Consider the following 10,984-nt stretch of genomic DNA (forward strand, 5'->3'; position numbering starts at 1 on the left):
AACAAGTAACGTAAAATGAATAGAAGATTAATGTACATTTGAATAATTATAATTGAATGAGCATTAAAAGTGTATTAATTGTAATAAAGTTATTTTAAATGAAGAAATGGATAACTGAAGAAAAATTTAAAAGTAAGGAAAAAAAAAGGGGGGGCGCGGGGGGGGGTGGGGGGTGGGGGTTGGTCGTGATTAAGAAAGATGAGAATCTGATATGTACAAGGAAAGGAAAAAAAGAGATTCAAGGAAACTTATAGATAGCAATAATGATGAGGTTAAGGGCGGAAAAGTTGGGATAACGTAACAGAAGGAATAAGAAGGGACTTGGCAAAGGTGATTAATCGCATTAATGATGAAATAAATAAATAAGGATACTTATAGTTTTAATTTCTGCAAAATTTAAGGCAACAAATAGCAAAAAAAATCAAAATTCTGAGAAAAAAGATAAATGGTGATGCTGGCCAAAAAGAAATGCCACCTCACTTTTCTATTTTTCAGCTTTAATATACATATTGATTGATTGATTGCTTGCTTGATTTTCCCGACGGTGAAAAATTAAAGGCAACATGCATTTAGATTATGGAGAGGGCATCCTTGTAATTGGGTTCTAATGTGCCATTTTTTATTGTTGTAATCACTCTTTTTCTCTCTCATTTTCAATTTATAACCTAGAATGTTTTTTAAACAGTATTTTTTACGGCAAAGGGCCAAATATACCCCTGTACTATGAGAAAATGTTTAAATATATCCCTTGTTATACTTTGGGTTCAAATATGCTTTTACCGTTATACTATTGGTTCAAATATACCCTTCATCCGTTAAGTTTGTCCAAGGTGGATATCTAGCCCTACGTGGCACTATCATTTGATGAGGTGGATGTCACGTGGCATGTTATCTCAAAGATCACTAACTCATTTTATCTCTCCCCTCTATTTGTTCTTTCACCGCTAAAACTTCCTTCCGCTCTACCACCATTGCCGCCACCAAAAAGACTTGATAAAAGCATAAATCTATTTATATGCCATGAAAATGATGAAATGAACGAATAGTTGGGCACATTATTTCTGCAAAAAATAAAATGCAAATGACAACAATATTGTCCAATAAACAACACAGTCAAAAAGGGTTGGTTAAATACATGTGTACATATATGACTATTCTATCTGGTTGAATTCTTAATTGTGTTCAAGATTGAGTCTTTACAGAATCTTGTTTTCTTGAATTTGCTGGCTGAGTTCTGGTTACTACAAAGCAAATTTTATTGGGGGATGACCTGAAAGGGCTTATTAAAGGAGCTTAAACTCTGCAATTCTCGTTGTTATTGTGATTTTTATGTATCAAGATTCATGCTTGGAGTGCGACAATGGAGAGGTTTATGGCCTGCTTTCCATTTCTTTAACACTTCATTGTCCAACAAACACCACAGTCAAAAAGGGTTACCAAATAAGATGTTTTTTTTTTTTATGATGCTTTCAGATCGCAAGAGTCAATTATCTCCGGAATTGAATCACTGACCCCATTTCCCCTTTATCTCTAAAATGGAATGTTAGAATCAAATTAAAACCATTTAACTCGGAAACCCATTAGCAGGAAACAAACAGTATTTATCAAATGACGGGTCCAACTATTCGTTCATTTTATCTCCGGACTGTGGTGTTTAACCGACCCATTTTGACTCTATTGTTTGTTGGAGAGAAAAGGCCATAAATAGTCCCTTATTTATGGGAGTAGGTCTAAAATGGTCCCTTAACTATACACTTACCGGTTTTAGTCCTTTAACTATCTAAAAACTTATCAAATTTGATCTCCGTCTATTTTTTTATACAAACAGCGTACAAACTCATAAACCTTCGTGAGATTAATCATTAAACCATTTCTCAGACCTATATTTCTCTCTCCCTGCTTCTTTTTCCTCAAGTTCCTCTTGTTAAAAAAAAAAGAAAAAAAAAAAGAGCATTCTAGCACTGGTGTCACTCTCGAGTCTCTAAAATTCGAAAAGACAAACTCAGGCACAAAATTTCTGTAACCATTCTTCTCAAACACTACTAAAAAATTGGTAAAAACAGACGGAATAAAACCGATGGAAAAAACTGACGGAAAGACTGACAGATTCTGTCGGTTTTTTCAATAATTTTTTTAAATCTTTTTTTTAAAGAAAACCGACGGACTGCGACGATTATTTTTTGCACAAAAATGCGTGAAAAAATATAATTATTTGTTACATTATTTTCTAAAATAAACCGATGGAGTCCGTCGATTTTTTTTTTATTTTTTATATATATATAAAAACCCGTCGGAGACGGAGTCTGTCGGTTTTTAGAGCGAAAAAACAGTATAAATTAAATCAATGTAAGTATATGAACAAAAAATATCAGTGGTCTAGTGGTAAAGCCCTTTAATGCCAAGGAACATACCCGGGTTTGACTCCAAGTTCCTAGATTTCATTCTTTAATTTTCAAAAAAAAAAAAAAAAAAAACGTGAGACCGTCAGTTTTTTTTAATTTTTTTTTTTTTTAACAAAACCGACAGATTGGGTCGGTTTTAACCGACGCAGTCCGTCGGTTACGAAACGCGAGAGAGAACTTGAGGAAAAAAGTTGAGGTTAAAGAATGAACTTGAGGAAAAGAAGCAGGGAGAGAGAAATATAGGTCTGAGGAATGGTTTAACGATTAATCTCACGAAGGTTTATGAGTTTGTACGCTGTTTGTATAAAAAAATAGATGGAGACCAAATTTGATAAGTTTTGGATAGTTAAAGGACTAAAACCGGTAAGTATATAGTTAAGGGACCATTTTAGACCTACTCCCATAGATAAGGGATTATTTATGGCCTTTTCTCGTTTGTTGGACAATATTGTTGTCATTTGCATTTTATTTTTTGCCGAGATAATGTGCCCAACTATTCGTTCATTTTATGGCATATGATAGATTTATGCTTTTATCAAGTTGTTTTTATGGCGGTAATGGTGGTGGAGCGGAAGGAAATTTTAGCGGTGAAAGAACAAATAGAGGGGAGAGACAAAATGAGTCAGTGATGCTGAGTTGGCATGTCACATGACATCCACCTCATCAAATGATAGTGTCACGTAAGACTAGATGTCCACCTTGGACAAACTTAACAGATGAAGGGTATATTTGAATCAATAAAGATAACGGCAGGGGTATATTTGGACCCAAAGTCTAACGAGGGGTATATTTAAACTTTTTCTCATAGTACAGGGGTACATTTGGCCCTTTCCGTATTTTTTATCTACAATTTTATATAGAATGTTATGAATTTGATTAAAAAAATTACTCCCTTCGTCTCAATTATGTGATACAGTTCGGATTTTGAGAGTCAAACAAGAAAATCTTTGACCACCGCAATTTATACGTATGTTCTTTAAATATTTTAAATTATTAATTAATGTAACTTATAGTACATTTTATGTAATTTCTAAATATGTAATATATTTTTCAAAAAACTTACTCCCTCCATCTCAAAATATTTGTCGTCCTTACTAAAAATACACTTGTCGTTTTATTTATCCAAGATAAAATTAAGTAGCTTTTTTCCATTTTACCCTTGTATTGATTACATCAATTGACTGATTTTGTGAGTTCACATATCAACATTTAAGAGGTTTCATCATTAATTGAGGAAAAATTTATTGAGGAGAGAACATGATGAAATATGTTAAGATGGTAAATTAGTCAAAATGTCACCCTTATAAATGCTTTCTTAATAGGCGTGTAAATGAAAAAAGTGACAAATATTTTGAGACGGATGGAGTAAAGATTATATGCCCAAATTCACGGTCAACATAGAGAAGTTTGACTCTCAAAATCCAAACTGTATCACATAAATTGGGACAGAAGGAGTAATTTTCTTTTGAAAAAAGAACAGCTAATATTTCATTATATTTTATTTTTATTTCGCGCGCGGAGAAGTACACTGGTTAACTTCATAGCCTAATTCATAACACTTGTTATCAGTTCTCATTCTTGGACTTGGAAGTGTCAGCTTCTCAATAAACAACCGAAGTAGCTATGGGTCTCTTTGCAAGTGGACTAGTATCTCCAGAATTAATGTGGGTCGCTAGTTTAGTGCACTGAAGATTTTCCATATGAATTGATGACATTTCCAATTGCCTCTTCAGAGTTTAATGGATTGCTTTTCTTTCCTTCAACTTCAACAGAAGTCCGTTTCGTTTCACCAACGTTATTACTGTTTATGAAGCCATTTTCTTCTACAACACATGCATCACCTTCCTTAGGTACAATACCTGTTTCCGGGATCTTGATACAAGCTATAATATCTTGATCCAGGGATCGTAATACCTCTGCTGATTTGGTAGCATCAATGCTCCCTAACGATTCAGTGGATTTGTTTGTTTCTTCTTCAGTATTATTAATAAACTCACGGCTAAGCATTTCCTTTTTATCAAGTTCATGCAGCTTCTGTAGGGTTTCAATAGCAGTCTTTGTCGCCCATCCGACATAGCTCATGTACCTGGAAGATAACAAGGCAATATGCTGAAAACTTGCGAACTTTTGCTTGGTCGTATGTATGTATAATTTAACCTATTGTAGAGTGTTAATGCACCTTATTTTTCAGGTTACTAATTTCACTTGCTACGGTGAATTGATCATGTGAAAGTTCTAAACTGTCAGTTTATAGAAGTTAAGCTCAACAAGATATTATGTGCATGTTAGATGATAGTTTTAGATCACTGCCATACACAGAAAAGTTACCTTTCAGGATCCATCCCAACAGAGAGGAATGTTGATTTCATACGAGATTCAGAATCCAAATAAGCATTCATGATGGTATCAGACAAGTATCCTCCCCATTTAGCAATTTCAAGGAGAAAGTGGATATCAAGAGTAAGCTGTTTAAGATTCAAAATGAGTACTATTACATTCAAAATATGTGAAAAGAAGATGATGAAGCATGATATCAGATAAATCCATCCGTCACATGGTCCCTAGCGTGCATAGGCATGGAGCTTTTGAAGTTGCTGATCCGAAACACAAGCAGAAACCAAATGTTCTTATTTTTAACAGTATAATCTATGTATGTCTACTTTTGTGAGTTGAAGGTCCATATTTGATCATATGGTACTTAATACTTCACTTGAAATATAGTTGAAATACCATACGAATAGTGTATAACAAACGTATATATGTTGAATAAGATATGTATATGTAATATATAGTTTTATGTATCAAGATGTAAATCTGTTGCATATTAATATCTACAAGTACATTTTCCTGTTAGCCAGAATTCCATGTTAGAATAAAAAGAGCCGCAAAAATTCATCAAAAATTTGAAAATAATTCATAACATCTACTAATTGATAAAAATACATGAGTCATTTCTGCATAACTTTCGCAACTCAGAAATCATGGTTCAAGAAAAATGTCATTTCCTCAGAAACTTCATTTCATTCAGTCACAACCCAAATCACAAATCAATCCATAAACTGGGAAAATGGAAAAGCGAAAAAATATATCAAAAGATAGACGACTATTCAGTCAACAAAAACTGTCACGATCCAATATCACCTAAGCTATGATGGCACCTACACCTCAACCTGGTAGGCGTACCAATTTCAGTTTTAACCACATTATTGCAATGTGAAATATAAAAATCTGAACAACTATAAGTCATAAAGGTGTCTCAAAATAACATAAGTCCGGAATAATACAGATCTATATATATTTTAAAAAAAAAAAAAAAAATTTACAATTATTCTGTGGGTATAACCTCAATTTTTGTATCTAAAACAGAACTTATCCACTGGAAATCTTTCTTGGGTGAAGACTGTTTATCACTAGTAATTTGATCGTGAAATAGAAAAAGGTAGGTTCCGGGGGGTGTATCAAAGCTTACTCTGGAAAAGACGGAAATTCGTGTACCTGTATAAACTTGACACACCATTCATTTGGAAAATGCTCTTCAGTGATTTTTGAAATTTCTTCTTTATCCAAAATCATCTCAAGCATCATCTCCATCAGCTCAATGAATAGATCCTTTAACCAATTCATTTCGATAAGAGTGTCATCGGCATGCTCTTTTAGATTCCTTAACGCGAAATACAATTCCTGGTAGTTTGATGTTCCAAAGAAAGAAGTTTTAATCCAGAAAAGTGGACAAAAATAATATGCTTTTATCATTATATAATCCTAACAATTGGGTTCACTCTCTTGTTAGAGAAAGGATTAAAATATTAGCAGCAAAAAGTAGAACTAATAAGGCATTCCATCTCTCCCTTATTTCCTCTCATGGTAAGGTCTATGATTTTTTTTCATATATTTCCAGCCTCGAACCCACCCACTGGAAGGGTCCTGGTCGTTCTAGATTCTGATCCTAATTCATGAGACATCCCCATGAGTTATTAAAATTGTTGAACTTGTGTGATCCGCCGGAGCAAGTGGAATCATGTTGAATATGAAAATTCTAGTTTTTGATAGTACAAATGAAGGCTCTCAATGAACAAGGTTAAGTCTTCATAAAATAAATGACTAGGCTAGACCCAATGAAGCAACCCTAACAAAGAGCAAAATGGGCCAGCAAGGTAATTAAAGGTTTGAGGAAACATCAAACAGTAACACTGCTTCTGGAAAATCAAGTACTATATGACTAACTCAACTGCCAACACACAATTGTGTCATTACTCTGGCTAATGTTCCAGTTTATGAAAGGGAAACATACCTGGTAAGAAACGGAGGGCTCTAGAACAGTGCAACATCCTGGAGGAGGCCTACTTTCAAGTGGCCAGGATTTAAGAATTAATTGCTTGCAGAATTGAGATCGTAGACGACCACAGTTTTCATTAATGAAGAGCTCATAATTATCAATCTCAAACTGCAAGTGGTAGGTGTCACCGAACGCTCTCCTAATCATACTAGAGAAGATTTGTGCTAGTTTTGATAAGTTAGCAATCAGAGAAACTTGTTGTTCTACTGACTCTGCAATATTGGTTCTTGAATCGACTTCCTCAATTTCTCTCGGATTCATCAAGGCGCTTTCGAGAATAGCAGTATACTCTGTAAAAAGATCCAGAAGGCCTCTCAGAAGTAAGCCATCCATATGTAGTTGGATTAGAGGAAAAACTTCTTCAAGTATGGCCTACAATAAGACGACAGAGGGCCATTATCTTCTTGCTTTACATCTTAATGAGAAATAAAGTTATTCAGTAAACACTAAGATGAACAATTAAAGTTGTTTCACTGCCAATGGAGTAAGGTACTCAGAGACAGACACAATCCAGTAGTGTAAACAAGTAGAACAAATTGTAACTATAGATATGGCTTCAACTTAATCTTAAAAATGATTAACGTAGTGGAGCAATTTACGCAAGTATTACCAGATTTCTTAACTGTGAGCACCCTACTTCGTTCTCAACTTGAACACTTCACTTACCTGATATGCTATGAATAGCCTATGAGTTACTATGAACTTTTTCTATAAATAGAGCGAAATCAAATAAAACAAACCTGATTTAGTGTTATGAACTTCCGACCACTGTTGGCAAGCAGACAATATTCTGATAGCTGGCCGCTGTTGGTGTAATAAATATCAGGCGGTAGAATTCCTGATACTAGATATCTTCCCAGAACCCAAGTCTCACATGAGGTAAAGATACCAATCACTTTCTTAAAGTGTTCTACATGGATCTGTAAGACCTCTTGTATACAAGGACGGATATGCTCTATCAAAGATGATTGCAATTCAATTCCCTGTGCCTCTAATAAAGAGCAATAAGCCATTGTCGATTGTACAGCTTCCACTGCTGTTGATAGGCCAGTACTTGGCTCTACCATGGATATAACATAATTATTGAAACAGACAGAAAATATTGCAGTTTGTTCCATCATCCACTGATGTAATTTCGACTCATAAGGAGAATTCTCGCCATGCAAGAGGGTGAAACTTTTAGCTGCTTGGGAGATCATGGAAAATAAAAACTTCGAGACTTCTCGAAGATATAGTTCGTGTGTGTAAGCCTTCGAGAAAAACAAATCATGTGTGCCAGCTGCAATACGTGAATGATAATACTTAAGCAATAATTGAGTTGCAAGATCACTCTCACTAATTCTGCAGAGTCCGACCAATGCTTTCTGCAGCTCAGGTGCAGAAACTCGAGGATTTTTAGCTACTAGTGTCAACTGATCTGCAATCATGGAGGTCTTCTCTGATATTTTCGAGTTATAGCACGTCAGTTCGTCCGTTAAAGGGTTCTCTGCCAACTGGCTATCTTTGAAGAACTCAGCTTCCTTCTCCAAGAAAGAAATAGCTTCATCCAATCGATGTTCTGAAAGAAGATCATCCAGAATTTCAGAAACCTCATTTGTGTGAGCATCAATAATTCTGGACAGTGATGTATAATCTGGGAAACTGTCTTCAAGATTTGACTCTATCTTCTCCTCTGCAAGAAACTTTAGAAAAACACCACTTGTAAGGTCTTTTATGAGCCCTTTCTGCTTTACAACCTGGTACTTCAGTTGCAATAAGTCACTTTCTAGATTTTTTGTCCCTTCAAATATCCTGCCAGGAAAAGACACAAAATTGCATTCTAGCACTGAAGGTTGTATACATGCCGGGATAATGGATTAATTGGATTACACACTGTAAGGACAATTTGGCAATAAAGTGGCAGCACAAGACAGACAGCGACACATACACCCTTTTAAGTCTGTTAACCATAAGTCATATACATTCGATAACAAGGGAAGATCTTGATAGATAAGATTACAGTAGAAAAAGGAAAAACGATAGAAAATATCACATTAGTTGTTGGAGTACAATCAAGAGAATGTCATTTTTCTAGAAGTTTCTTTTAGTACTAGGGAAACCTGAAAGCTCCTGCAGGCAGTATACATTATCATTGAGAAAAGAGTCCACCTATAGTTTGCGGCGCCTATGAGGACTGACGTACCTGGTTCGGGAATGAGAGTTAATATTTGCAATACCCTTTAAAAAAACTGAATCAGAACACTTGACATCCTATTATAGACTCTATCCAAATGCCATAACATGCTCTCTCGGTACTTTAGAACCATTAGACTCTAAGCTTTAGCTAGTGTAACACAAACAACTATGCAGAGAAGTTACTTAGCAATAGGTTATTTTTGTGAGACAAAGTGTTGATGCACTAGCAAATCTATACAATTTAAAGATTCACCACCCCATAGAAGCATAAAAGAATAACCTTTAAACATATGATTGTCAGCCACTAGAATAAGTCACCGGAAATCATCAAAATAACTTTGTTATTGGTTTTATAGAGAAAATAACTAACCCAATAAATGCTGAATAATTTGTGAAGATGATTTTCTGAAAATCTTCCTCGGACTCTCGTTTCAACTCCAGGAGTTCTGAACAAAGGTGAGTAATACCCTGCAAAATCAAACATCATTAGAGAAAATTTTAAACAACAAGGAGTGTTAAGTGAAACACGTTTAAAAAAAAGATTGTACACTTCCATAGAGATAGTTGTGTTAAAGACATGATTAAGTAAATAAAATATGGCAAACAATTTAAGCTTTCAGATAAAAGAGTATACACCTCTCAACTAGATACCACAAATAAGATGTTTGGCTTTCAAGCCTTTTCCTTCTTTTTTTTTCAAGTCTCATTTTCACTTTCATCAAAAATTGATTTTAACCTGTTGGAACTTGGAAGCATAAGAAAGTCAGATGCGCGCATAAGGATCAAAAAATGATTTTCTAAAAGAAATATACCCTCACGTAAGGAGCTCACATTTAGTAGAAGTTTAAGTTTTGTGCACTGTGAATTTATAGATTTTTACATCATCAAGTTAACCCGTTAAATTTCATGAATACTGTTAATATATGTTACTTAAATCCTTATAAATCCTTAGTTCGTAAATGAGTTTAACCTCTATTGAAACTACTTTTTACATTGTGAGATTATTTAAAAGAAGAAAAAAGAGTACCTAGCTGGTAGTAAGTTGAAGTAGTAACATAATAATGCTATAAAAGGTTAAATTAATACTCTCTACAATATTTCCTGAGTAAAATAAGTATAGGGCTTCTTTCATTTTTGGCCATTATGGGAGCTAGCCAAAATATAAAAAACTATACAATGATAATGTATATTTATGTATAGTGCAGGGACGATTTTATAGCCTAAATTTGGGGCACGTGAACCCATGGTCTCTCCGTATAGGTATTTTATGTATATATTTTCTAAAATGATATAATATTATCTACTGGCCCCATGCTACAAGAAATAATGCACTTGGTCAAATGTTGAGTTGTTTGCCTAAAGAACTAGGAATCAATTTCCACTTGTAACACATTTTTCCTTCTTTGTTTAGTGGTGCACCCATGCTCTAGAAATCATAAATTTGTCTCTGGTATAGTGTATGTATATTTATATTTAAACATACAAAACCTAAACATTTGATGTCTATTTTGTAAATTAGATTACCGAAAGGCATTGGACCGTATTTATCTCATAAGTATATCGACAAAAACGTTGAGGACACCAGACCTTAGCAGTCATAGACTGAAGCTCATGATCGACATCAAGTTCACTGGAGACAGACGAAATGTCAGCACTGGAATGACCATCAGTTGAATCATCATCAGCGGGAATATCCCTGAAACGAAATCTTGATGTCGAAGAAGTAGCAGTAACGGTATCCATGAGGGAATATTGTTTACACAAGCTTGTTTGTTGTGTGTGGCCATTGCATGCAATTTCTGTAAATATGGCAATGCTTTGATTTTGACGTTAGAAACTGCCGAATGAAGACAGAACAAGGAATATAATTGATCTCTATTGTTGTCTTTGCTTTCTCGTTTCCTTGTGCCGTTGCCTCTGCCGGCATTTGGTCCTACTCAAGAAAAAGCTCGAATTAGTCCCTTAACTTTGGATTTGTACTCAAAATCGTCCCTTAATCTATAACATGCAGTACTAATAGTCCTTCAAGTATCCAAAATTAATGCATTTTTGGTCCTGGCCGAACAGTTCC

The 10,984-nt window shown here is 34.7% G+C and overlaps 1 protein-coding gene across 1 annotated transcript; it reads right to left on the bottom strand.

The window, feature by feature from the left end:
* Positions 1–3,763: 3,763 nt before the first annotated feature.
* LOC132050502 (exocyst complex component EXO84A-like) lies at positions 3,764–10,671 on the bottom strand. The gene is made up of 7 exons (XM_059441770.1): positions 10,501–10,671; positions 9,284–9,381; positions 7,479–8,529; positions 6,694–7,110; positions 5,898–6,083; positions 4,731–4,867; positions 3,764–4,488 (listed from the first exon to the last, which is right to left on the bottom strand). The coding sequence occupies exons 1-7, from the start codon at positions 10,654–10,656 to the stop codon at positions 4,080–4,082; spliced, it is 2,454 nt and encodes an 817-aa protein (XP_059297753.1). The 5' UTR covers positions 10,657–10,671; the 3' UTR covers positions 3,764–4,079.
* Positions 10,672–10,984: the final 313 nt, after the last annotated feature.

Source organism: Lycium ferocissimum, chromosome 1, assembly GCF_029784015.1.
Source record: "Lycium ferocissimum isolate CSIRO_LF1 chromosome 1, AGI_CSIRO_Lferr_CH_V1, whole genome shotgun sequence".
Lineage (NCBI taxonomy): Eukaryota > Viridiplantae > Streptophyta > Magnoliopsida > Solanales > Solanaceae > Lycium > Lycium ferocissimum.

Coding starts and splice junctions, on each gene's coding strand:
- LOC132050502 (XM_059441770.1), bottom strand. CDS start 10,656: ATGGATACCGTTACTGCTACTTCTTCGACATCAAGATTTCGTTTCAGG. Junction 6,084..6,693: donor AGCCCTCCGTTTCTTACCAG/GTATGTTTCCCT, acceptor TCAAACTACCAG/GAATTGTATTTCGCGTTAAG. Junction 4,489..4,730: donor GTTGGGATGGATCCTGAAAG/GTAACTTTTCTG, acceptor GTTATCTTCCAG/GTACATGAGCTATGTCGGAT.